The following is a 27970-nucleotide window of genomic DNA, read 5'->3' as shown; positions in this document are numbered from 1 at the left end:
ACTAGCTGTTAGGGATTCCAGATCCCGCCAAAGAAAAAGAAACAAACTACCACGAACCTGCTCTGCCGACTCTCTATTCCAAGCTTCTATACGTTCAAAGGAAAGTGGCTGAAATGTATGCATTGAGATGAGATGAAAGGGTCTTAAAAGTTATGACATCCAATCTGTTTTCCACCAGCAGGTGGAACAAGAGCCCTCTGGCAATAAGAGCCGACACCTATATCACTTCCATATAGCACATTGATCAGCGAAAACTTGCACCTGGGGGCTTGGAATCCTTCCCTCTCCCAAGGGCTCATGTGGTCTGTCTGACCACACAGTGTTGGTTGTAAGCAGGCATCCTCCTGCATGTCATGGAAATCCCCCTCCCTGTGACTTTCATGTCTGCCCTAGTTTTGCCCTCTGTCACTCCACAGAATGCCATGATTTTGTGGGGGAGGGCAGGATATATAAACCCATGATAGCTGGAAAGTGAGCTTTAATTTACAGTAAAAACAGTATTGTTCTCTCAGTACAATTAGATTAAAAGAGTACAGGACTAATACTAGCTAGTATTTAATGAGGGCTTATCTGTTCTATTAGTTTGCTTGGGCTGCCATAACAAAGTACCACAAACTGGGTGGCTTAAACAACAGAAATGGTTTCTCATCATTCTAGAGGGTACAAGTCCAAGATCAAGATGTCAGCAGGGTTGGTTCCTTCTGAGGACGATAAGAGAAAATCAGTTTCGCACCTCTTGCCTAGTTTCTGGTGGTTCGCCAACAATCTTTGGCATTCTTTGGCTTGTAGAAGCATCACCATGATCTCTGCCTTCATCTTCACACGGCGCTCTCCCTGTATGCGTTTCTGTGTCCAAATTGCCTCTTTTTTTTGAGGACACCAGTCATTGGAACAGGGTTCCGTGCTAATGACTTCATCTTAACTAAGTATATCCGAAATGACCCTATTTCCAAAAAAGGTCACATTTTTGAAGGATTTGGGGTTAGGAGTTCAATACTTTTTCTGAGGAGGGTGGTGGTGATGGATGAAATTCAACCCACAAAATGCATCAAGCGCCTTATGCATATTTTGTGATTTTTATTATAGCAACATTTCCAGGTAGGTAATGTTATCTTTATTTTAGAGATGAGGAAACCGAGGTTAAATAATGAAGTAGTTTGTTCAAGATTGCACAGCCAGTAAGTAGCAGTAATAGAACTTAGAAACTCAACAACCTGATTCCAGAACCCAGGATTTTAACCTGCATTGTATTTTCTTATTTCTCCATATATCCTTACCTCCCCTTCTCTTTGCAGTTGCTTGCCAGAAATTGGTCATTGTAATTAGGTAAAATTTCTATGGCAGCCTAATACTGCCACCTGGTGGTGAAAACAAAGCAGCCTCGAACTTCCTGGCAAAGTTGCATCAGGCAAAAATGCTGACAGGCCTTTTCCCTAATACACCAATGCTGTCAAGCAATGGTGAATTCTGCTTGATCCTACATATATATATATATATATATAATTTTACTTTATTTAAAAAAATTTTTTTTTGAGATGGAGTCTCACTGTGTCCCCCAGGCTGGAGTGTAGTGGCGCGATCTTGGCTCACTGCAACCTCTGCCTCCCTGGTTCAAGCAATTCTCCTGCCTCAGCCTCCCAAGTAGCTGAGACTACAGGCATGAGCCACTATGCCCGGCTGATTTTTGTATTTTTGGCACAGACGGGGTTTCACCATGTTAGACAGGCTGGTCTCGAACTCCTAACCTCAGGTGATCTGCCCGCCTTGGCATCCCAAAGTGCTGGAATTACAGGCGTGAGCCACTGCAACTGGCCTTGATCCTACTTTAAGCCAAACAGAGGGGAGATGAAAACAGAGAAGAGAGCAGCACAAACTTTGATCCCCTGAAGGGATATAAATTTTGCTAAAACCTTATACATCAGCAGGCCCTAACATTTTTGGCACCAGGGACAGGTTTCGTGGAAGACAGTTTTTCCATGGGGGTGGAGGATTTCAGGATGAAACTGTTCCACCTTAGATCATCAGGCATTAGTCAGATTCTCGTAAGGAGCACACAACCTAGGTCCCTCGCATGCGCAGTTCACAGTAGGGTTCGTGCTCCTGTGAGAATCTAATGTTGCCACTGATCTCACAGGAGGCAGAGCTCAGGCAGTATTGCTCGCTCACTGCCTGCTATGCAGCCCGGTTCCTAACAGGCCAGGGATGGGTCCCAATCATTGGCCTGGTGGCTGGGGACCCTTGTTATACATGGTGTTATTTTGTGTGTGTGTGTGCGTTTTTTTTTTTTAAGACGGAGTCATGCTCTGTCACCAGGCTGGAGTACAGTGGTGTGATCTCGGCTCACTGCAAGCTCCACCTTCCGGGTTCAAGCGATTCTCCTGCCTCAGCCTCCCGAGTAGCTGGGGCTACAGGTGCGTGCCACCATGCCCAGCTAATTTTTGTATCTTTAATAGAGATGGGGTTTCACCACATTGGCCAGGATGGTCTTGCTCTCCTGACCTCGTGATCTGTCCGCCTTGGCTTCCCAAAGTGCTGGGATTACAGGCATAAGCCACCGCCTCCAGCCTATACATGGTAGTATTCTGTTTTAAAAACTGGTTTCTCCTGGTGCCCTGGCTCTGAAGACTCATTCTAGTCACTATTTCTTTCTGCTGTTCAAATTCAAGATTCAAGAATAACTTAAGATTCTTTAGCCATTAGTTGCCATTTACTGTTCTTTGGAAGAAAGAAGGGGCTATACAGAATAATTGGCTTTGTTGCTTCTCCATCTCTGGGCTTGCAGTTTCCTAGACCTCATTTGACACTTCTGTCTTCAGTTTGCTATCCACCATTAGGTGTGTCTTACTACAAGCTCAGAAGTAATGTGGGCATAACACGCTCAACAAATTAGAAAAAGAATCATATTGAATAATTTTAGAGCTGGAAGTCACCTTAGATCACACAACCTATTTGCGTTCTCACAGGCGAGGGATGGGAAACTGTAGAGGAAAGGAATCTCCGGATTCACTTCTGTGGGGTGGCTCACATGGCTCCCTGTAGCCTGCAAGGAAATGATAAAGGTGAAGTTTGGGGTCCTGGGCCTGAGCCTGGGGCTTGGGTACTGATTGACAGCTTTACTAATGATTTATTTTTATCTTGGATCAGAGGCTTTTAGATGCTCTCAACTCCAACATCATGGCAAACTGTGTGCTGAGCTTAGATGGAAGGTGTGCCGCAAGTAATATGTTACCAACCATTCCAGTACCTGTGTTTGCAGATGCTGTTCCTTAAAGAATTTCAAACTAAGAAAAGTTGCAAATACAGGAGGTGGAGGTTGCAGTGAGCCAAGATCGCATGACTCTGCACTCCAGCCTAGGGAACAGAGAGAGACTCCGTCTCAAAAAACAAACAAACAAACAGGAATATCTGTCGAGTGAAGAGACCCAAGTGGTTGTCTGATACATACATTTTATCTGTCATGTGTGTCACAGTGGAAAAAAAGGTTGGGAAATACGGTTTTAAATGGTTGTCTTCGTCCATTTCCTGTTGCTTATAACAGAATACCTAAAACTGGGTAATTTATAAAGAAACAAAATGTATTTCTTATAGTTCTGGAGGCTGAGAAGTCCAAGGTTGAGGGGCTGCATGTGGGAGCGTCTTTTTGCTGGTGGAGACTCTCTACAGAGTCCTGAGGCAGCGCAGGGCATAACATGGTGAGCGGCCCGAGGGTGCTAGCTCAGGTCTCTGTTCCTCTTCTTATAAAGCCACAAGTCCTACTCCTGTGAAAACCCATTAATCCAGGAGTGGCTTGATCCACTCATGAGGGCAAAGCCCTCATGACCCAATCAGCTCTTAAAGACCCCACCTTTCAATACTGCCACATTGGGGAATAAGTTTCTACATGAGGTTTTTTTGTCTTTTTTTCTTGATTGGTTTGTTTTTGAAACAGGATGTCACTTGTCACTCCAGCTGGAGTGCAGTGGCATGATCAGAGCTCACTGCAACCTTGACCTCTGGGCTCAAGTAATCCTTTCACCTCAGCTCCTGCATAGCTGGGACTATAGGCATGCACTACCACACCCAGCTAATTTTCTTATTTTTTGTAGAGACAGGGTCTCGCTATGTTGCCAAGCCTGGTCTCGAACTCCTGGGCTCAAGCAATCCTCTTGCCTCAGCCTCCCAAAGTGCTGGGATTACAGGCATGAGCCACCATGCCTGGCCAACCTGAGTTTTGAAGGGGGCAAACATTCAAATCATAGCAATTATGAAACAAGCTTACTAAATTTCCATATGATACTAGCTTAATGAATAAGCTCAAGCTCAACGGGAACGGGAATGTAGCAAACCCTTAACATTTAGCAAATATTTGTTACATAAGTGAAGTGCAATTATTAGAGATAGAAATGGAGTTGGGTAAACTCAGGATAGTAAACCTGAGGAGGAAAAAAGAAAGTGAATAATTAAAATGCAGGGTAAGACTGGCTGTGTACAAACACAGAAGAGATCTGTAGGTTCCAGAAGAGACAACACATTAATGAAAAAAGGGAAGGGAAAATGCTGAGGGTCTGTTCTGATTACAACCTTACTCCCTTTACAGATTAACAGTCGGTCCTCAGTTCAAGCATGAGTGACATAATTAAAGTAAGTTGTTAGCACAATTCACCAGCATCTGTTTACTTGTTACTACGCTTCCTTCTTGGGAGGCATTCCAATTACAATGACTCAGTTACCTCCTCCACCTAGGGGGACTGTGAAAAACAAACTTTTAAGCTGAAATATTCAAACTGTTTGACATCAGTCTGAAAAGATGCATTGTTCATCCATTCAACAGACATTGATTGCCTACCCTGCAAGGTGCTGACATGGGTTGCAGGAGGTGTGATGCTGACCGGCAGATAGGATCCTACTAGCGAAGCTTGCAGTGTAATAAGGGCCAGAGTTGTGGGGCACAGTGCAGGATACAGGGCAGATGGTAGAGCGAGGCTGTCTGAAGCAAGAATGGAACCTTGGGCATTTTAGAGCAGCAGCAAATCAGTCCTTCAGGACCATGTGCTCAGTTTTTGCTTGAAATGTAACCACAAAACACACTTCCCAAAGCAGGGAGTTTTGTTTCCTAGTATATTCACTTCCCCAGTGGGGCAGATAATTTGGCAGGGATTTCAATCCACTACATTCGATACTGCTTTGACCCAGACTAGTTAACTCTAGAGGTTGGGGCTCCATATGTGAAGCAAAGTTGTTGAGCTGTTAAAAAATAAGACATATGAGGAAAGGTTAAAATATGAGATTATGAAGCTGATTGAGGGAAACTGCTGGTGATTTAAATAATGGCTTTCAGACCTCCAATGTGTATATGATTGATGCTGGGCCGAGAAACTTTTCTCTGAATTTGAGGCCAAACACAATGGAAACAATGAGGTCTGTCAACAAAAGGTAGAACTGTCATCATTATTAGTCATGTTATGTTGACGCTGCAGTAACAAACACGCAAACAGAATAACGTGTAGTATCAGGGATGGGAGTACATAAGCCTAGAAGCTGAGACTCGAATTTCATTTTCAGTTTCTTTAAAAAATATTTTTGTTTAGAGACAGGGTCTCATTCTGTTGCCCATGCAGGAGAGCAGTGGCGTGATCCTAGCTCACTGCAGCCTCAACCTCCTGGGCTCAAGCAATTCCCCCACCTCGGCCTCCTGAGTAGCTGGGACTGCAGGCGCATGCCACCATGCCCTGCTAATTTTTAAATTTTTTGTGGAGTCAGAGTCTCACTATTTTGCCCAGGAAGGTCTCGAACTCCTGAACTCAAGCTATCCTCCAACCTTGGTCTCCCAAGGTTCTGGGATTACAGGCGTCAGCCACCGCGCCTGGCCTCATTTTTAGTTTTGAAAGTAGTTAGATATTTCCAAGTTTGGACGTCAGGAGAAAGGAAAAAAGGTCCCCTGTGGCCACATGCAGAGGAAGGGCTGTAGACACAGACTAACACTCTGTTTCCTGCTCTTTATTTGATTTTATTCTTTGAAAAAAACAGATATGAGAATTGCCGATGCACAGGCCAGCCTGTGCTACCATACGTGGGCTTTGAAAAGATTCTGGATTTTCTGTCTGTGTGATAATATGTGCTGCTGTATAGAGCAAGGAAAACAGAACTTCTAGGTGGTTTTCCAAGCTCCACAGCCCATCTTTATCACTGCCAGGTAAAGCACTGTCCCTTAAAAGTTAGATACAACCAATCAAGTGACATTTATTGAGAGTCTACTATGTGCCAGACCTGGGCAAGGGACCTTCTCATAAGGTCAAGCTGGATGACTGGCTGGGATAAAGGATACAGCCAAAACGTGGGGGTCCAACAGGAGGTCGTGGGGACCACATGCTCATCCACAGGACCTGATCTAAGCTTGTTCATAGACCTTCTGTGTATTTTCCTTATAGAAAATAAGAGAATTTTGCTTATCATTTCTTTTCCATTCTTGTCAATTTCAGTTTTTTATATGTCCTAATAACCATATATTTCATTTTCCACCCATCCAGACTCCTTGCTCCTCCCCATTTGGTCTGGGGAGAACTCATAAATGTCATTGGTCACAAATCCACTCTCCACGCTCACCAGAGTCACAAACCCACTTTCTGATGGATTCACAGCCATGTTGTCATAGTCACAAGACATGTCATCGGGAGTGGCTTCTCCCGAACACACTCGGAATGAAATATTCTTCAGGTCTGGCCGGGTCTCAGCTAAGTCAGCTTCGCTTTGTTTTCTTATGACATTGTAGACCTCTAGGTCCGGGCTGTTTCCTTGGTGAGGAGAGGGCCAGATGGTGTGTTGCTTCTTTGTGCTAGGGTCTGGCTGCTCCCGTTTTCTAGGAAGAAAGAAAACCAGGGCTGAGTGTTTTAGACCAGGTGATTGAGAATACCCTCGTGCTTCCTGTTGAGACCAGAGGAAGCAGCCCTGGGCAGTCACCCAGCTGCATGTCTTGTCTATGTAACTTACAGGCCAGGGCTTCGGAGTGGGAGGGAACTGAACAGAGAGATGTTATGTTCAAAGTGATTGTGTATCTGTCATTCACTGCTGCCCAAGTGTGGGCAGGGTTATTATCCTGGGGTCCCTGGAGTGTCCAGGGATAGAATTGAATAGGGAAATAATACCACATTACATAAAAAAAAAAAAAAAAAAAAAAAAAAAACCTCAGCTGGGCACAGTGGCCCACGCCCTGTAATCCTAACACTTTGGGAGGCAGTGGCCCACGCCTGTAATCCTAACACTTTGGGAGGCTGAGGCAGGTGGATCACTTGAACCCAGGAGTTTGAGACCAGCCTGGGCAACATGGTAAAACCCCGTCCCTATAAAAGATACAAAAATTAACCAGGCATGGTGGTGCACACCTATAGTCCCAGCTACTTGGGAGGCTGAGGTGGGAGGATAACCTGGGAGGTCAAGGCCGCAGTGAGCCGTGATGGTACCACTGCACTCCGGCTTGGGTGACAGAGTGAGACCCTGTCTCAAACATAAAATAAAACCAAAACAACAAAAAACACAACTCATCCATAAGTGAAATTTAGCATGTCCTTCCATTATGAATGTAAGAGATAAAACAGCAGGATTAATAATATCTTTGACTTGATCACTACTAGAAATTATAGATGTTTTCATAACACAGTTATAGATGCCTTGAAATATTTTACCCTCACCTCTACTTCAAAATTATAATAATTATACCCAGCACTAAATAAGGAAGCATTAATAAAGGAGTACATGTATTACTAATCACATATTCATTTTTGGAAATATTTTGCTAAACTATATAACAGTATGATTGCTTCCTTTGCAACCCAATGTATTTTATTTTATGCATTTAAAATATTGTTCTGGGCTGGGTGTGGTGGCTCATGCCTGTAATCCTAGCACTTAGGGCAGCTGAGGTGGGTGGATCACCTGAGGTCAGGAGTTCAAGACCAGCCTGGCCAACATGGTGAAACCCATCTCTACTAAAAATACAAAATTAGCCAGGCATGGTGGTATGTGCCTGTAATCCCGGCTACTTGGGAGGCTGAAGCAGGCACGAGAATCACTTGAACCCGGGAGGTGGAGGTTGCAGTGAGCCGAGATTGCGCCATTGCACTCCAGCCTGGGCGACAGAGAAAGACTCTGTCTCAAACATATATATATATTTTAAATAAAATAATAAATAAAATAAAATATTGTTCTGGAAGGAGTCCATAGGCCTCACCAGACTGCTGCAGGGCACAAAAAAGATTAAAAACCCTTGGGATAGATAGACACCCCAGCTTTAGAGTCACAATTCCCAAATCCTGGTGAAGTGCAAAACAGAGAGTCAGGAAAGGAAATCAAGAACCAACTGAGTGGGCAGAGTAGGCAGCTGGAAAATATGCTTGTAATTTTTTGAACTAAATTCTACTTTTAGATTCAAAGGAAATAACTAATAAAATAATCCCAATAATAGGTAACATTTAAGTGCTTAGTATATACTTATTCTGCAAGTATTAACTGCCTTAATCCTTATAATAATCCTATAAGGAAGTTACAATTAACTGAAATAGATTTTACATTGGAATCTTACTAATTCATCTCAAATTGGTCTTTAAAGGGAGTCAAATCTTAAATTGGGCCTTAGTTTTCCCGTTGTAAAATGGGAATACTAGACATCTTCTCCGTATACCATAATGATGGAGAATAAAAAGGTAACTGAGAAGAGCTTTCAGTACTAAATAAAATAAAATAAAATAAAATAGTGGCACACGATCCTGACCATATACAGAAATTGTTGATGCCACCTAGTGTAGCTATTTTATAGCACTCTATACTTGTGTACTGAATTAAAAGAAAAGTCAATTAAAAGGAATTTGGCTCTTTCAGTTTGAATTAAGTGGTTTAGTTTCAGATGTTTACCAGAATACTTTGCAGCAGTCATTTTTCATATGGCTCACTATTCATTCTTTCACTCAGTCCACAAACATTTTCAGAGTGAGGGCATACATTCATGAGAGCATTTTTGCTGGGTGACGTGTGAGTGCACGGGAGGTGAATAATGCAATTTCACCCTTCAAGTTGTTTTAAAATCTTCCACATACAGACAGTAAAGCATGTAAGATCACTCTCTTAATCACAACTAAGCACAAATGCCTAGTACTTCTGAATGCCCTAGCCTGTCAAAGAACCCGCTCTCCAATCTGCAATGGTGATACTCTTGGTGCTGCCGTGGGTTTTAATGAAATAAACAAGGCAATATCCAAATCTCAAAGAGAGCAGAAGATGCAAAGGTTTACATAATGAAGGTTTTACTTGCCTTCTTCTACAGATCCAAACCCAACATACAACTGTGGTGACCACAAGGAGGAGGAGAAGGGGAATGCTGGGGATTAGGATGTAGGCCAGATTCAAGGCAGCTTCTGAAAAGAAAGAAAGCACATGATCAGCATTGGCTGTTTTTTGTTTTGTTTTTCTGTGCTTCAAACCAGGCTTTAAAAAAGCATAATCATCAAAAACCACTTGTACCCCCAAATCTATTGAAATTAAAAAATTAAAAAACAAAACAAAAAGCCTAATCAACACAGAGTATTCCAAAGAGCTCATTCCTGAGTGATCAAGACACATCTAGCCAGTTAGCAAAGAGTCTTCTGGTTTCGATGAATGAGCATTTTCTACCTGTCCTATTACCCTAAGTGATAATGAAAATCAGTTTAAATTTTTGGGTCTTTCAAATATCAGAAGGGCACTTTTGTTAATTAAGCTTTTTGTTTTTTTTTTCAGGGAAAAGAGAGTCCCTCTTTTCTCTTGTCCTCCCTTAGTAAAGCAGGGGCCGCTGGGGCAGTGTTGATGCTTTTGCCTCTAAGGACAGTCACGGAGTTCCCAAGATGGGATGGGAGAAAGAGAAGGAAAAAGAAGCGAGCCAGAAGTCTCAGTGTCATTACCAGGAAAGAGGTCACAGGAAGCAAGTAAAACTTTTCCAACATTTCTAAGACCAATTGGATTCAGTTGGGTCCATGAGCCATGACTGTGAAGAGCACTTAGAGGCTTACTTTTCTGAACTTTCTAGTCCTTTAAGACTTAGAACCAAAGATGTTCCCCTCAAGTGGCTTTGGGAGGAATCAAGGATTGGAGGCTAACCCTCTTCCTACTCCCACTGACCCAGGCTTCCTGACTATCCAGAGGCTGTTGGCTTTTTTCTCTGTGAGATTGCAAACCTGACCACCACTAAAAACCCTAAACCCTCAAAACCCACTTTAAATACCACCATAATAACAATGAGCAATAGAAATGCCACCCACCTTTGCAGAGCACTTTGTACTTTTTTCACATATATGTCATATAATAAAGAATCTGATGGGCCTTTGTCCCTGGTTCCTGGGAGAGAGGCTCTAAATCCTTGGACTCTCCCAATAGGAGTGAATTTGTTATTCATGAGCCCCTCAGACCATAAGAGAGTTTATAAGGAGATGATTCAGGATGGGGGCTGGCCATGCCAGAAAGACCAACCATGTGATGATAGGGTTGGGGCTTTGAGCCTAGTGATAGCAGCCTGACCTCTTTTGGAGACTGCTATGCATTGATACCCCCAATAAAACTTCTGGACACGAAAGCTCTGTGGAGCGTCCTGGTTGGTGAACACACTGATGTGCCAGGATGCTAATGCATCCTGGTTCCATGGGGTGGGGGATGACACAGAAACTCCTCCCAGACATCCTGCTATGTGTCTCTTCATTTGGCTAATCCTGATTTGTATCCCAAACCATCAATCTAGCCATAAATATACTATTTTCCTGAGTTCTGTAGGTTGTTCTAGTGAATTATTAAACCTAAGAGGTGGGGGTCATGGGCACTCTTGGATTTGTAGCCAGCTGGTCAGAAATGCAGGTGGCCTGGGGACCCCTAAATTTGCAGTCGATGTCTGAAGTGAGGGCAGTCTTGTTATGAGTTGCGCTCATGAGCTGGGGTGTGTGCCAACTCTGGAATTTAGTGTCAGAACTGAACTGCACTATTGCAATATCCTATTTCGTTTTATGGACACAGTTGTGCTCTCAGGTAGGTAAGAAAAATATTATTACTTCCGTTATGCAAATAATTAAACTGAAGCACAGAGAAGTAAAGTGGTTTTTAAAAGTTGCCCAGTGACAAAAACTCAGATGTCCTTATTGAACTTCAGGGCGAGAGTGAGTTTGAAATCCATTAGCCCTCCAATGTATTATCCTATTTTCTTTTACCTTTTATGATTTAACCTTTTAAATGATTTTGTCTATTCTCTTTGTTTTGCAGATGAATATTAATCATAGATGTGATGCATCACAGCTTGGGTCTTTCTGATCTTATTTCTCTACATTTTCTCTCTCAGTCCTCACTCCACCTTACCCCGCATGACCTTTGAGTGGCTCCCAAGGCTCCATCTTCATGCAAATTTTTCACCTGCTGTCTGATTTCCCCAGTCATCTTAGGATAGTTCCATCCGCATATTTCATTGATGAAACCTAGCATTTAGTACAGCTTTTGCAAAGCCACACATGCCCTGTCTAGTTCTATTTTTAGGTAGCTGTGGGAAAGAACAAAGTAGGGAATTCAACCATGGGTAATTTGTAATCAAGGGAGCCTCATTATTCGTCTTTCCCAGGGGAGTTTTGTACATACCTCTACTTTCTTTAAATGTTTTTTTGGCATCTTCTTCCTGTGTTTCTTCTGGAAGTACAGGTGTTGTCGGCTCTGTTTCCTCACCTGGAGAGAGACACGTGGACTTGTGAACTTGAAGAAAGGCATAATTCAGGTATTCTTTGAGTCCTACCATGTGCAAATTGGGATGCAAAAAAGCTGTAGCAACTTTGCTAGCATCATCTATAAACATAGAAAAGTAAAGGGTTGAATTTGCTGCACTAGAGGTTTAAATTGTCTTTGTCTTTTTGGTGAGACCCTTGCTGTCAAGAATCCAGTACCAAAACAATCAAGAAGCAGCTGACATCAAGGTACATAAAATACCAAAGTGTCAAGGGGAAGGGCCAAGGACTCACTTCTAGGACCATAAATTATCAGTTTGGCTCATTTTTTTGGTCTCATTAGATTAAATTATTCCTTTGATATTGTCAATAATGACAAGTAACACCCCAAACAGAATTTGTAGCTGTTGCTTTTCAGCTGTGAGAACACTAGAAAATGAGATGACTAAACTAGCTGTCATGGCTGGGTGTGGTGTATACCTGTCCCAAATGCCTGAGTTAATACCAGTTTCTGTTGAATAATCTGGTCCAAAGGACATAGGGCTTTAAACCTGTGAAGAGGGGCTATGAAACAGCCCCAGTTAACCCAAATCTCAACTGACAGGCTTACCTTCAGCTTCTCTAGAAGGAACTGCTGGTTTCTCTGTAGTAGAAAGAAACAAAAACAAAAATAAGTAAATTTTTATGGCATCTGAATGAAATCAACCACAGCCTCAGAGCATCCATTTATTTGCTGATTCACTCCTCCGATAAACTTTATTTGTTGTTATCAGATATCAGGAACTGGGTTAGTAAATCAAAATAATTGCTTTTGCACAAAGACTAACCTTCCCCAGCTTTATTTCGGTGCTTTTTTGTTTTTAAAAAAGTATTTAAAAACCTTTAAATATGCTAATTTCCAAGTATACAAAAAAGTAGAAAAACTGGTATAATGTACCCTGTGTACCGTCATGCAGCTTCAACTCCTATCAATGTATATAGCTCATCTAGTTTCAACAATAATCCCTACTCCTCTCCCCTGCACTCCTGGCCTGGATTATTTTAAAGCAGTCTAAGACATTTTATCAGTTCATAATGGGGATGTTTTAGAGGGCAACAAACACTGATCTCCAAGTAGTGAAAGTGGTTTAGGGGCTCAGTAGACCACTGGCCAGCACCAAGGCAGAGGCTGGTGATCTAGAGCTCTGAGCTATTGTACATATTTAAAAGTGTCTTGAGAATATCAGGTTGTACAGATAATTGACATCAAATGTTTTTGCTTTTGACTGGGAGTGTGTCCACCTGTTGTATTGGCAATGAGTCTCTTATGCCAATCAGATGCTCCGGTGTTCGTAGGGACAGGGTCTTTAAGGGAAAGACCTTAAAAATCACAGTCCTAAGGCCAGGATGTCAAGCCCATTCAGAAGTTTCACTCAGAAAGGACAAAAACTTTTAGTCATCTTCCCATAAGTGTGTGTGTGTGTGTGTGTGTATAGGTGATGTAAATCCATTTATTTTAAAAAACCCAGTTATACAATGCCTACTATATGAGAGAAACTGTTCTGTTTTATTTTTATTTTATTTATTTATTTATTTTTTTGTGACAGAGTCTTGCTCTGTCACCCAGGCTGGAGTGCACTGGCACAATCTTGGCTCACTGCAACTTCCGCCTCCCGGGTTCAAGCGATTCTCCTGCCTCAGCCTCCGAAGTAGCTGGGATTAGAGGCATGCGCCACCATGCCTGGCTAATTTTGTACTTTTATTTTTAGTAGAGATGGGGTTTCACCATGTTGGTCAGGCTGGTCTCAAACTCCTGACCTCAAGTGATCCACCAGCCTCAGCTTCCCAAAATGCTGGGATTACAGGCATGAGCCACCGTGCCTGGGCTGTTCTAAGTGTTTTATAAAACCAAACTCAATTAATCCTGATAACAGCCTTATTATTATTATTGTTTGTTTATTTATTTATTTATTTATTTATGAGATGGAGTCTCGGTCTGTCGCCCAGGCTAGAGTGCAGTGGCGCAATCTCGGCTGGCTGCAAGCTCCACCTCCTGGGTTCCCGCCATTCTCCTGCCTCAGCCTCCCGAGTAGCTGGGATTACAGGCACCCGCCACCACGCCCGGTTAATTTTTTGTATTTTTTAGTAGAGACGGGGTTTCACGGTGTTAGCCAGGATGGGAGGTGGCCTTATTATTATTCTGGTTTTGTACATAAGGAAACCAAGATTCAGGGAGATTAAGTAACTTGCCCAAATCTCACAGCTGATAAGTGGCTGTAAAGGCATTTCAACCAAATACATTCTAATGAAAATTAAAATAGTAAGAAGACATAACTGTGCTAGGTAGCGGAGATAAAACAGCAAACGAGAAAGAATCTCAGCCCTCTAAGGAGCTTATATTCTACAAGATAGCCATAAAATCTGGAAATACAGGAAAATATTAATGAACATTGATTTTGTGATAATACACTGGAATATGTAATAACATGATCTATTCAACACATGATCTATTCATACTGTTGTCCCTCCATACTTCAATCCATGGTGCAAAGTTAAACACGACACATCATTGCAGCATTCCCATCAATCCCCGCACGTGCATCTGTGTTGCCTCATGATTTGTTTCTGATGTTCGCTGAATATGCCTGTGCCTTTAGCATACCCCAGAAGTAAGCAAGAGTTCAGCTATGGCTAGCATGCTGCCTACTCTACATGATTATTTTCTCAAATCTAGTTTTATATATTATCATTCATCCAGTTCCTTGCCACTCTGACATAATGGGATGATGTGCCCTCCTGCTGGAACCACAGGAGTGAGCTTCCCCAGCCCATCAAGTGGTTAAACAGGTAAGTTTCCAGACTTCATGCCAATCATGTAGTGAAGGGGACAGCCTTATAAATAGGCAGTTAAAGTACTGTGTGTGTGAGGTGCTACGATCCTTATAGGAGAGACACCAAACCTAGCTTTGAGGGGCCCTGGAAGGCTTTCCAAAGGAAGTTATTTTTTTAACTTCTTATTTTGAAATATTTCAGATTTATGAAAATTTGCAAGAATGGTACAAAGAATTATCCCATATCCTTCACCTTATCATTTCATCACATTTCATTTACTTAATTATTCTCCCTCTCTCTTATCTCTCCTCTTTCTTTGTATCACATACACGTATGTTTATGTGTGTGTGCATACATGCATATATATATACACATACATACACATACATAACTTTTTTCCTGCAAACAAGTTGCCAGCATGGCGCCCCTTTACTCCTAAAGATTTTTGAAAGGGAAAGGGGCCTTTTCATGTATAACCACAGTACAATGATCAAAACCAAGAAATTAACATTGATGTAATACTATTTTCTAATCTACTGACCTTATTCAGATTCTACCAATTTTCCTAACAATGCCATTTATAGGAAATCATCACATCATGTCCAGGATCCAACCCAGGATCACCGGTTGCACTTAGCTGTTAGGAGAGAAGGTGTTGTCTAATCTGAAGCCAAAGGGTGAGAATGAGTTGGCTGGGAAAGGGGTGTTTCAAGCACAGGAAACAGAAATTAAGAGCTCTTGGGGAATTCCATTTGGTACAAAGGTGTTGGAATAGGATGAGGAGAGGAGTTAGAGTGGTGAGAATTGAGCTGGACAGGTCAGCAAGGGTCTGGTCGTGCTGATCCTCTTCTGGCATGCTAAGGTGTGTAAACTATTCTGGGCATGGGTGGCCAAAAACAGGCAGTGTGTTAGTTTTCCTCCATGTGCCCACCTCCCTCTGTTGGATCCATTCTCTGTCCTTCTCTGTGCGTTGGGAGGTTGAGGTCTATAAACTGTTTCAATGGGGCTTCCTCGTTCCCTTGTTCTTTGGTCTCTGATTAGACTTAGCCAATGAGAGGCAAAGGCAGAAGGTCAGAGGATAGAAGGAAAGAGAAGTCTTAGTATTTATTCCCCATGCCCCCATCCCATGTCAGCATGGTTTGACAGTAGCTGCATTTTGTGGTAATAGCTCCTGTTGGGCGGGTGCTCTTTCATGACCCCAAGCTTTTCCTGGGTTCTGCTAAAACCATTCCCTCCTTTTACTCCTTCAGGCCTGGAAGTAACAGTTCCCCACTGTAGCTAGTCTCTGGATATTTTACCATCTCTTGCTCTTTGCCTACACGTCAGCAAATGTCCTTTTTATTACACTTTCCTCATTAAACCCTTTGTGTGTGCCATCTTTTTCCTGCCAGGACTTAGTGTAACTAATATAGCAATAACAAAAGTAATGAAGAATATGATTTTTTTTTAAAAAAGGTGCCAAGTCCAAAATAAAAGGATATTAAAGCAAATTTCAAAATCTCACATTTCAAAAACTGTTAAAGGAAGTGCAAAAATTTAAACCATGGAGCTATTAATAATAGAATATAATTAACAAAAGTGATGGAAAGCCAGTTTGTAACAAGTGCTTTGCTTTCACTGCTTTATAAAGGTGACTTGCTAAGTCAGGCTAGGTCTTTGCAATCTCCCCCCTGAGACAAGGCTGTATGGTGGGGAGGGCCAGGTCACTGGAGAGAAGAATTCATCTGAGAGGATAAAGAGAGAGAAAAACATCTTTTAGCAGCAAAATTTGCCACCAAACCATAGTCCAGTTCAAACAATTTTAAAATGACAGGATTACTTAGTCCCAAACTAGATATAACTAACAAGTCACTCTACTCCTATCAAGAAAGAATGCAGAATTGGGGCTAAGCAGTTGGCTTTAGGGAGGTGAGAAACTTCAAGGGCAGATTAAGAATCAGTTCAAATTCAAATCTGTCAGTTATAATGGAGAAGTCTAGGAAACCCAAGTATAGTGAAACTACAGGCTTGTAGCCAGTTCAAAACCCTAACAGATCTGGAAGCAAATGTAAGTTGAATTTGCAAGGCATTAAATACAGGGTGGTCTGAGAGTTTAAATCTGCTCATCAAATTACCTGCTATCTCTGCCCAGTGAAAGTGCAGTTGGTGTACTTTATCATTTACATATGTATCATGCTTCCTTAAAACCCCAGAAAATAATCTCACCGGGCTGTTAGAAGACTTGCAGGAGCAATGGCCAGCTTATTCTAAGCCCTTACAGCCAACCTCACATGTGGAAAGAGTAATAATTTGTGACTGTCCACTTAAAGGGCTTATTTCCTGATGTTCTCTTAAGACTTGCTTTATCACACATAAATTAGACCTTTTCTTTTTCTCATCCCTTCTTTTAACATCTGATAACCTTTCCTTTGCTAGGATTACTCCTCAGTGAGGAATTGTCATTACATTGCCCTTTACAAGAATTCTTAAGGTTTTATGTTGCTGGCATTTGCAACAAGCTTTCTCAGAGACCACATGACAAATTCTTGGTACTAGCAGCTGCTCATGAAATGAGAGAGGTTGAGAATTCTCCCGCATAGCTTGGGAGAGGATTCATTACCATCAGAATATTTGCATATGAAATTGTTCTTCATGTTGCACCGGTCATCATTCCACTGGAACATGTAGGGGCCTCCAATGCCGGCGGGTGCTGATGGCTGATGGTACATGACCACGCAGACCTCGCTGCCGCAGGATGGCTCATCCACATACCAGTTCCTGTAGGAAAGGGATCAGCAGTGGAGGCAACTGGAGAAGGATCCCCTGAGACTTCAAAGCCTTTTTTTTCCCATCAAGTCTCACTGAGCCATAAACACAAGATTCTGCCTCAGAACACAATACAGAGAGAGGGAGGAATTGAAGTACTGCCAGTAAGCAGAACCACACGCATTCTCATATGGACATCACAATCAATCATATGACATTTGCCACAAATCTCTTTGCAGGGAGAAACATGCCACCATATGATGTCTGTAAAGTAATTATGAGTAAAAGCAGCTAGCAGGGCTAGTCTGGACGATCTTATTTCTTTCTTGCTTTTCGCTAATTGGGTTTGTTTGTCTTTTTTTAGATCTCAGATGCACTGAGAAGAGACATGGCTTATCTCATCCAGAGCTTGCCCTACTCTCATCTCTCCATGCTTTTCAACAGCCACCAACTGCCTTCTCAGCCCTGGGAAGTAGATGAGAAATTCAAGCACATGAGCAAGACATTCCAAAACATACAGGCTGTCAAAACAGGTGAAGGGGTGGGGACAAAAGCAGGAGGACCATTTGGTCTTTTTCAGTTAAGTTGTTTCCACTTGATAAGGCTGATGAGCCCCTCAGCCTCTACCTGCAGATGTCTTGTCTTTGTCTCCCTAGCCCCCTAGAGGGGTGCATTAGCAACCTTACACTACTATCCAGTGGCACTTGAAACTAAATGGTGCTGCCACCGAGTTGGATATGTGGGTGCCAGGTTAAAGCCTTGGATCTTATGGAGTGTTTACATCTGTGAGTACCCACCCCATGTGCTGACTCAGGGCTGGGCTTTGTAACCTGCCTGCTTAGTCACCTGAGCTGTTTCCTTCTTGGGCTCAGATCTTGCTCTGATGCTCAGAGCAGGCAATGCTGCTCTGCTTAGCTCTTGTCAGAGCCCTCTTCAGGAAAGAGACAGCTCTCCCTGTAGCGCCACAGTAAGGCTCTGCTTAAGTCCTGTATTGTTGTCTACTAAAAGGAACATCCTTTGCTGCACTCACTGGATTGAATTTCCTGGAAAACAGCTTAGCTTACAATAAACTCTCCTTGGATACTATGCCTGGACAGCTGGGGGCACCTCATTAGTTATCTCCAGTCCAGATTCCAGCCCTGTTGGGCCTCCTACCCTGACTTGCCTTGTTCCCCTCCCTACTGGCCTTATGGCTTTACATTATTTTGTCTTATAGGTTGAATATTATGTCTGGTGTATAATTTCTGTACTTGAGCCAATTTTCAGACCCAGAACTCACTGATAGAGAGGGCAGGTTTCCAGTAAGAAGGACCTTGCAACACCATGGCAGGTGCACATGGTAATAACTTCCCATTTTTCCCTAAAGGGATCCATGCTATTTCCTCCAGTAACCATACACTGGGGAAGAGGGAATATCCAAATATTACAAGGGCTGTTGGACACAGGGTGCAAGCTGACATTAATACTCAGATTTAAAGTGTCATCAAAGCTACCCATTAGAGTGGGAGCATACTGGGGACAGGTATTAAATAGAGGTCTGGGACAGGTATTAAATAGAGGTCTGGCCCAGGATCAGCTCATAGTGGCATCTAGCCAGTCACCATTCCCCAGTCCCTAAATATATGAATTGAATAGACTTATTTGTTAGTTGGTACAGTTCCACATTGGTTCCTTGGCCTATGATGGGGAGGTTGAGCTGCATCGTCTCTTGGTCTACTTACCTGTGGGGCAAGAGCTATCACGGTGGAGAATGTCAAGTGGGGAAGCCTTTGAAACTGCACTCCCCCCTACCCCTGCCATGATAATAAATCAACAACAATATCTTATCCAGGGAAAGGTGGCAGGAAGTAGTGTCACCCTTAAAGACCCAGAGAATCCAAGAGTGGTGTTCCCCATCATATCTCTAGTTAATTCACTAGTCTTGACTCCTGAAAACACCAGGCAGATCCTGAAGGTGATAACAGAGTAGCACAAACTCAACCAAGTGGAAGCCTGATTGTGGCTGCCTGTGCCATATGTGGCGTCTTTGCTAAAGCAGGTTAACATGCCCTTGGGTACCCAGTATGCAGAACACATTCTTTTCCTTCTGTATCAGAAAGAGAATCTGAAACAGTTTGTTGGGATGGACAATAGTATATACTTATGGTCTTGACTCAAGGCTATATTAATTTTTACCGTCCTCTGTCATAATATGGTATAAAGAGATCTGGATTTCCTAGACATCTTGCAGAAAATCACGCTGACCTACTATATGGCTGACATCATGCTAACTGGAACAGATGAGCAAGAAGTGGTTAGCACACTGGATGCCTTGTAAGACTTATGTACTCCAGAGGGTTGGAGATAAATCTTATGAAGATTCAGGAGCCTACCACTTCAATAAAATGTGTGGGTGTCTAGTGATCTAGGGAATACCAGAATATCCCTTTCAGATTAAAGAACAAATTATTGCATCTTGCAGTAATTTGAAGAATGAAGCATAGCACATGGTAGGTCTCTTTGGGCTCTAGAGGCAGCATATTTCACACCTGGGAATACTGCTCTGGCCCATAAACCAGGTGACATGGAATACAGCCATTTTGAGTAGGAGTCAAAGCAGAAAAGAACTCTGAAGTGGATCTAGGCTGTGTGCAAGCAGATTTGCCACTTGGGCCATATGATGCAGGAGCTCCTATTATTAGAGATGTCAGTGGTGGGAAAAATTATGCCATATAGAGTTTGTAACAAGCCTCAATGACAGAATCACATGCAGACCCTTAGGATTTTGAAGCAAGGCCATACCATCTGTAGCTGAAAATTAGTCACCTTTTGAGAAGCAATTCCTGGCTGGCTACTAGGTAAGGAGCACCAGAGACCATGAAGCACAACCTGCCCATCATGAGCAAGGAACTGTCAGACACACCTAATCGGAGATTAGGCAAGCTTGGAATATATCCGTTGTAAGATGGAAGAGGTACATCCAGGACCAAAGAGCACTGCATGAGCAGGTAAAGCAGACTTCCATGACATCTGCCACTGTTGGACCAGAGCCTCTTCCTTAGCTCACACCTGTGACTGCATGGAGGAATCCCTTGTGACTAGCTGATACAGGCAGCCTGAGCCTGGTTCAAGGGTAGGTCAGCTAAGTATGGGAGTACACAGTGAAATGGACAGCATTTGCACTGCAGTTTCACTGAGGTGGCCTTGAAAGACACCAGTAAGGGAACATCTTCCCAATGGCCAGAGCTTTAGTTGGTACATCTAGTTAAGCACTTTGTAAGGAAAGGGAAATTATTGGAGATTAGAATATATAAGAACTAGGGGTAAGGTAATAGCATGCCCAGCTGATCAAGAGTCTAAATGGAAATAGACTGGAAGATTGTGGACTAGGAAGTTTTGGATAGAGGGATGTGACTATACATAGAAGAGTGAACATAAAATATGCAACTCTTTCCATCAGATATTAAAGATCACCAGGAAACATTTACTTAGAAGAGGCACTGAACAAGCAGGGAGACAAAATAACTCAGCTAGGTAATGCCAGCCAGCCTGTTATCAGCCACCCCAGTGCTAGTACAATAGATACTAATAGATAGTGGCACAGATGAAGGCTATGGATGGGCTCAACAGATTGGCTCTCATTCACTAGGGCTAATCTAGCTATTGCTACTGCCGAATGTTCAACTTCCAGCAACAGAAACCGATGCTAAGTCTCTGACACAGCACCAACACTTGAGGACACCAATGTGGCACTTGGTGGCAAGTTGACTACATGGGACTTCTGAAAGAAGCAATAACTCACGTGCACTTTATACAGTCCTGTGTTCCCAAGAATAAGAATACATGGGTTTGGGAGCCGAGGGGTGGAAGCAGGAGTAGCCTTGCTTTAGAATCACTGGCAGTGACCCACTTAGGAGTTTATGCTTCTTGTCTCTGCAACACTGGGATCTGGAAGTTTAGAGGTCCTGGTTCCCACAGGGGACTGTCAGAAGATACAAGAATCTTATTAAACGATGAGTTATCACTGTCATTTGGACACTCTGGGATCTTTGTGTCCAGGGACCAGCAGAGAAAAAGAGAAGACATTGTTTTGGAAGGAGGTAAGTGACCCTAACCGTCAGGAGGAGATAGGCCTGCTGTTATGTATTATGGGCAAGGAGTTATCTATTCGGGTACCTCTTGGAATTCGCTTGCCCAATTTTGATGGTCAATGGAAAAGTGCACTAACTCTAGCATGATAAGGGCAAGGTGACTAGGACCTCAGATTCTTCAGATATGAGAATGTGGATCATGCCACAAGGTCAACCGTTGAGACCAGCAGATGGTAAGGGAATCTGGACTGGCTAGTAGAGTAGGGAGGTCAATAAGTACCATCTGTGGCCCTGGGACCAGCTGCACTGATGGGAAGTGTAGTTCATCTGACTAACCCTCCTTTCTAAAGTTTCTCCCAGGAAGACAGGCTCATGAGAATCCTGGAGGAGCTACTCCCAGAACTTATATGAAGATGTGCACCTGATCAGTGTAATGGGTGGACTAAGATAGATGCTGATGTGCTGCCTTAAATGTAATAGGTAAATATATATATACATACATATATATGTATATATATATTTGTTAAAATTTTGGTGGTACATAGTAGGTATATATTAAAGAATATATTTTAAAATCTAAATTCTTTTGATGAGTTTAGACCTTTCCCCATATGATTGTTTACCATTAGATTTTTTATTTTATAAACGGTCTGCTCAGGTCTTTTGTCTCTTTATATTTTGAGGTCTTAGTATTTTATTGACGTATAAACTCTTTATCATAAAAAGATATTAACTCTTTGTTGGATTTGTTACACGCATTCTCCTAGTCTCATGTCTGTCTCTTAATTTTGATATTTTTGAAATGTTTGTCTATGTCATTGCATTTCTTAGGGAGGGATGATGGCAATGTCATGCTTCCAGGGTGAGGGATGAGTGAGTCTTGATGCTGTGGGTTTAGCAGGGCCCTACACACTGCAGGCTTCCTGAGGTCCCCACTTTTGGCCAATCCACAGAATTAGATCTTGGCTCTGATTTCTTGCCCATTATTACAATTCCCTGTGGACTGGAGTCCTATCCTGAGTCATAGCCCTATGGATCTTCAGTCTCTCCATGAGGTTCTGGTCCAAAAGGCCAGAGAGCCAGAACAACTGGCTTCAAGCATTGTATGCTGTTGAAACAAGGCTGCTGGGCTGCACTTACCTGAACAGAGCTCCTTGGACATTGGTTGGGCCCAAATCAAGGCTAAGTTCACCACCCGCACTGCTTAGGTCAGCAGCTATTCTGGTGCTACTTCCCCTTCAGAGATCTGCCTGGTTGGTCTTCGCTTCCCCACTGATCTGGCCCTGTGGATCCAGCCTGCCTCTTTTTTGAGTTATGTCAAGTGAGTCAGCTGCTGTGGGTTCCACACACTTACCTAAATTGTGATATGCTGCCATCAGTCCAAGCATAAAGGTCCTGGCAGGCTGTGCTATTGCTTTGTTTCTCCTCACGCCTCCTGAGCCCAATCCAGAAGTCACCATCGGATGGCAAGAGGTTTTCAATGAACTTTTCTATCAGTTTCTGTTCATCTTCAGACTCGATGCTGACTAGCTGGCCTCCATCCCTCCTGCAGGCTTCTTTGGCTTCCTCAAAGTTCAGTCTTCGAGAAGTATCATGGAAGTAAATGACTTTATAACAAGGCCTCTGTGTCCCTCCCCGGCAGACTGGCTGCCCTAGAGAAAAAAGAAGCCAATCTATTTCAGTGTCTCAAAAAGTATACCGGGGCAGGGATGCATGGAGGCGTCTAAAGGAAGGTATGCCTGGGTAGGAATTTTGGTTACTCATCAGTAGACTGTTATCATGTCAGTTGGGGTTCTCAGAGCAAATTAATACTCCTTCCAGCATGGAGATGTAGTGATTTAAACTCTGATGCCTATATTGTGTAGGGACATCATGTTTTGTTTGTTCCATTACAGAATCTTAAAAAGCAAATGTTTTATTTTGACTGTCCTTTAGAAGAGAAGTAGATGAAGATTTATGGTTTCACTGAAAGGCACACAAATAACACTTTCATTAGGGAGTCTCAGGGGATAATGTGGCTTAAAGGGGGTGTCTCTGGTGGTTCTTTAAGGTAAGAGAGGCTTCCTGAAGTCAGGCATGGGCTCCTCTACTCTGGAACCCTCTGCCTGTGCAGCAGGACTGAGAATTTTCCCAGTCTAAGAGCATCAGATCCACGGGGTTTTCTGCTACTGACAGTCAGCCCTCTGACCTAAAGACAACAGTTAAGGTTTACTGAACTCTTACTATGTGCCATAAACTATGGTAAGGGCTTAACATTTACTTACATACTTTTTATCTCATGTAACCCTCATAATAGTCCCCTGATGCAGATACTGTTTATGGCTTATTTTACAAATGAGAAAACTGGAGTTCAGGGAAGTTAAGTAATTTGGCCAAGATCACACAGTGATCATCAGCATCACTGGAGTTAGAGCCCAGATCTAATTACAAAATCAGGCTGGTACCAGTGAACTAATTGCTAGCTCCCCACTGCACCCCAGGCTCATGTTTTACTGGGGGCATATGTAATGTGTCTCATCAGACTGTCCCCTGAAGGGCTGAAGATCATCTCAGACAAACAAATGGGATTTTACTGAGGAGCCAATAACAAATCGCTCACAGTACACACTGCTCTAGCTTGTGTCTGTGTGACTGAAGACTTGCTGCAACGGAGACACTAGCCTCATCACTCCTTTCATTCAATCAACATTTATTGAGTGTACACTCTGTGCCTGGCATTGTGCGAGGTGCTGGGAATACAGGAACAAAAGCTACTTCCTAACCCACAGGAGCACACAGCATATGTTTCCGGATTCAAATGTTCAAAGTGAAAAACCACGTATCAACATGGGGAGTAGCCCCCCGCAAAGAGAAAGCCAAATTGTGGGCTGTGGGTGCGAACTGCTGCCACAGTGCCGGGGGTAAAATATTTTGGTTTGGGAACCTCTTCCCAGAACTTCTGGAATGTTCTTGTTTTCCCAACTTGTTTTACAGCTGCGCAGGGAGCCAGATAGCATTCATTATTCCCAACACTGGCCAGCATATAGGGCAAGGGGCCACAGACAGATAGAACTATATGATTAGTGCTAAATGAGAAAGAGCACATACAGATTATCCAGAAAGCTCCAGTGAGTCTTCATTTTCTATTTCTTCTATCATCGCTTTCATAAAGGAATTCTCAATGAGCAACAAGTTATAAGAGTTCCACATCTTCTCCCTTTTCCTGTCATTATTTGGCTATTGCTGATAATAGAGAAACTCTAACTAGACTGGTCCAGCAGCACATTAGGACGGCTCAAAAGCCAGACCTGCTTACAAGAAGGTATTCAGAGAGGCTGAGGCAGGGATGCCCCCGGGAAGGGGGCTGGGCCAGCCATGCTTCTGCGATTCCTCAAAGCTGGCTCCAAATTGGGCAGCAGAGGAGGGGCAGGAACTTATCCAACCTGGCCACCGGCATAACATAAGCTGGAGTTGAATTTCCTGACAACCCCCACCTTCCATGTTGGATTGTCAAGGGAAACATAACACCTTAAGCGAGTTTCCTGTATGGTCCAGCCTGGCCACACATCCCAAGTCTGCGGGTGAGTGCCAGAGACAGTCAGAGCTGGAAGGAGGCCCGCGGGCCTATCTGGTTCTCCTGCGTTCAGGAAGTGTCCTTCTCTTCTCATTTGCAGGAAGGGGAAGGGTGGGAGGGCCTTCTGTTCCCCGCGACCAAGGACGGAGCCCACGCAGCCCTAACCCAAGCAGCTCAATTCAGCTTCCCACCTCTTTTGCCGCCCCGCGCCCCGCCTCCATCCTGAAACCAACTTTACATTCCTTAAATTAGTTTCGCAAGCCAGGATGCCGGAGTAGAGGAGGTTCCCAGTCTCCTCTGTCCCATTTGGTCAAGCTGTTGGCATCCGCAAAGGGGATCTGAGAAAAGGGCACGGATGTTCTCCCCACGACATGCAGAACAAGTGAAAGAGGCCAGAAGCCAGAGCACTGTACCTCCTCTGAGGTCCAAATCCGAGGCTGCAGTGACACAACAGGAGGAAGGAAGCAGAGAGTCATTCCCCGGAGTCAGGCGGGGCTAGTCCCACACTAACTGGAGTTCTTTCCCGATCTCTAAGCGCTCTCATTCCAGGCGCTGGACCCTGCCATCCAACCCCCCAGAAGAGACGAGGAGTAACAGGCAGGGTTCCCACGGCACCGCGGATCCAGCATCCCTACCCCGCTGTCTCTGCGGCCGCCTCCGGGAGAGGGCGGTAGGCGGGGGCCAGCTGGCAAGCCTGCCCCGCGAGGGTGCTCCCAAGGACTGACTCGATGCGTGTAAAGGAGCGGGCCGAAGGGGCACCCACTGGGGCAGGTTTGCCCACTGCCCCACCTCTCCTACATCCTCCAACCCACCTCCATAACTCTGGACTGGGAACGGGCTTCGAGCGTTCCAGGAAGCGCAGGGAACTGCGCAGCTCCAGGAACTGGCGCGGGTCTCAGACGCCGTGCGACTGCTCCCTGTAAGCAGGAGACTCCGAAGGGCTGCGTCTGGGAGTGGGGCATGGGACGGCCTCCTAGCCCCATGCGTGGCGACCCAGAAGAGGGTCAGCAGCAGCTGGGGTGCAGTGAGCTCACCCCGGCACCAGCCCCCGACCCAGCGCGCGCACTCACCACTCAGCAGGCGACCCGTCGCGGCCCGCAGCCCCACCAGCAGCACGGCCAGCACCACGGCCTGTAGCGCGGTTCCCGGCCTCATGGCCCGACTCCGGTGCGCCCCCCGACACTCGGGCGCTACGGCGGTGGAGCGGGCTGGCGGGCGGCGGCGTGCGCGACAACTGCAACCGCGGCAGCAGCATCTCCCGAGGACCGACGGACCGCACGGGAGAGGAGGGGGAGGGCGCGGAATCAGTTGGTCGCCCCTCCGCCCCCTGGGACGTCACTGCGAGGAGGGCAGCCCCGCTGGCTGGCCCGCCCCCGACAGCCTCCTCCAGCGAGGTTGGCGCCAGACACTCAGCCAGCCAGAGGGGGGCGAGTCGCAGAGGGGGACCAGCTCCCTGTCCCCCTCCGAGCTTCCCTGGGAGATCCCGCGTTTGCCCGAGGCGCTGGGCGGAGGAATACTCCAGTCGGGAGGCTAGGCAATCTGATAACGAGCACAGTGTGCCTAAAACTAGCACCACATTTCACCCCTCCTCTCCCCCTGACGTTAGCCAAGTTCGCCAGCTGTGCGGGTGCAGCTGGAGGGAGAGGCGATGCGTGAACTCCTACCTGGGGCTCAGCAGGCCGCAGTCCCAGCACGAAGGGCGACGCCTGAGCAGGGAATGGTCAATGCAGAGAACAAACACTCACGCAGGCAGTGTGCCCACCGGCAAGGAAAGTTATGGGACACCGCGCGGATGGCGTCCAAAGAACGTGGCTGAGTTGGAGGCCTCCCGGCTGAAAGGAGAACGGCTTCTACCAGAAGCCAAAAGATGTCCCAGATCCCAGGAAGGAAATGATTCTGTTTTTTGCAGGGAACAGGTTGGGAGGTGGGGGTCATAGTTAGGGAGTTCAGCTTTGGCCCCTCGCCCCGCAGGAAAGAATGAAACTGTTATTTCAGGAAAAGCTTTCCTAACCTAGCCCTCAATGTGCGCTTCCTCTTGTAAACTCCCGAAGTAGGTGTGTTTCACTTTGGTTTCGTAAACAAAATGCTTTTAAATATAGTCAAGCAATAGAGTGAGCCATCTGTCCAAAGATTAAGGCACTAAGTAGCAGAAGGTGAATCTGACTTTCTGCGTTTTCTGCCACACTATGCTGCTGTGAAGCATAGCAGAAGCCCCATCTGGGCCGCGACCTCTGGAGTTTGGTTCCAGCTTTCTGCTTCTTTCGTACTCTTTCTGCTTTTCAAAACAGCCGAGAAAGCAGTGATGCTTCTAAGGCCTCTAGCCACTGCAATTCTAGACAAACAGCCTGAATACAGGCTGGGGGTGAGAGGGGAGTGGGATGAATTTCAGTATCAGCTGAGATTATGGGGGAGCTCTGCTGCGGCACATAACAGCGGTTATGGCAGGATGAGGCCTGACCTTTATGGCAAGATCATTTATAGACCTTCCTTATGTCGCAGTTAGAATACGTCAAGGTCACATCCAACACACATTCTTCTTAGAAATTCTTGGTTGTCAGAACAACTAGAGAGAACTGTTATGGTGAAAAGAAGCACTTGAGTTGGCATTTGAGGTTCTGTTTCAGATTCGGCTCTTCTTCATTTAATGTCTGTGTGGCCTTTGGCAAGTCCCTTTGCCTAAGTTTCACTTGACTGTTGGTAACATTAACAGTTGCCTTAAGAGTTTTGAGAGTGTTTGATAAGGCAGATATATATGTAAATGTTCAGATATCTAGGCACTTAATGTCAATTGAAAAGGATTTATTTCTAATATTATAACATCTGCTACAACTTTAAAAAGCTGTTACTTGGGTCCACATAATTAAATCATGTCCCAACTTCTCGCTTTGATACCCTGGACCTTGGTTCAGCTGGACTTTGTTAGGGAATACAGTCAACCAAACCTGGTAGATTACAATAACGGCCCCGATTCTCCACACCTCCCTGTACCCATATCCTTTACCATAGGACTTTGTAGTTTCTCTTACTAAACAGGCAGAGTATATTTCCCCACACCTTGACTTTGTGTTTGACCATGTGATTGACTTGTTTGGCTAACA

At 44.4% G+C, this 27970-nt stretch overlaps 2 protein-coding genes and 1 long non-coding RNA gene across 5 annotated transcripts in view; 2 read left to right on the top strand and 1 right to left on the bottom strand.

Annotated features, from left to right (window-relative positions):
- Window positions 1-4767, top strand: part of LOC129008922 (basic salivary proline-rich protein 2-like) — a 46371-nt gene extending 41604 nt beyond the window's left edge. Inside the window, exon 3 of the mRNA XM_054441414.2 lies at window positions 4577-4767. Within this exon, the coding sequence (XP_054297389.1) occupies window positions 4577-4581 (5 nt within the window). The 3' untranslated portion in view covers window positions 4582-4767. The remainder of the gene's footprint in view (window positions 1-4576) is intronic.
- A 1196-nt stretch (window positions 4768-5963) lies between these two features.
- On the bottom strand, window positions 5964-26862 carry LAYN (layilin). 3 transcript variants are annotated; one of them, XM_054441410.2, is made up of 8 exons: window positions 25943-26862; window positions 25286-25309; window positions 22674-22971; window positions 17104-17261; window positions 12304-12336; window positions 11614-11697; window positions 9281-9383; window positions 5964-6835 (listed from the first exon to the last, which is right to left on the bottom strand). In XM_054441410.2, the coding sequence occupies exons 1-8, from the start codon at window positions 26025-26027 to the stop codon at window positions 6472-6474; spliced, it is 1149 nt and encodes a 382-aa protein (XP_054297385.1). In that variant the 5' UTR covers window positions 26028-26862; the 3' UTR covers window positions 5964-6471. The 3 variants fall into 3 exon arrangements, with proteins under 3 accessions (XP_054297385.1, XP_054297386.1, XP_054297388.1); XM_054441411.2 differs by lacking the exon at window positions 25286-25309; XM_054441413.2 differs by lacking the exons at window positions 17104-17261; window positions 25286-25309; window positions 25943-26862.
- Window positions 11673-27970, top strand: part of LOC134740279 (uncharacterized) — a 20626-nt gene continuing 4328 nt past the window's right edge. Inside the window, exons 1-3 of the long non-coding RNA XR_010127635.1 lie at window positions 11673-11746; window positions 14431-14519; window positions 17614-17782. This is a non-coding gene — a long non-coding RNA (uncharacterized LOC134740279). The remainder of the gene's footprint in view (window positions 11747-14430; window positions 14520-17613; window positions 17783-27970) is intronic.

This window comes from Pongo pygmaeus, chromosome 9, assembly GCF_028885625.2.
Source record: "Pongo pygmaeus isolate AG05252 chromosome 9, NHGRI_mPonPyg2-v2.0_pri, whole genome shotgun sequence".
NCBI classification, from domain to species: Eukaryota; Metazoa; Chordata; class Mammalia; order Primates; family Hominidae; genus Pongo; species Pongo pygmaeus.
This window is presented reverse-complemented; position numbering and strand designations above follow the sequence as displayed.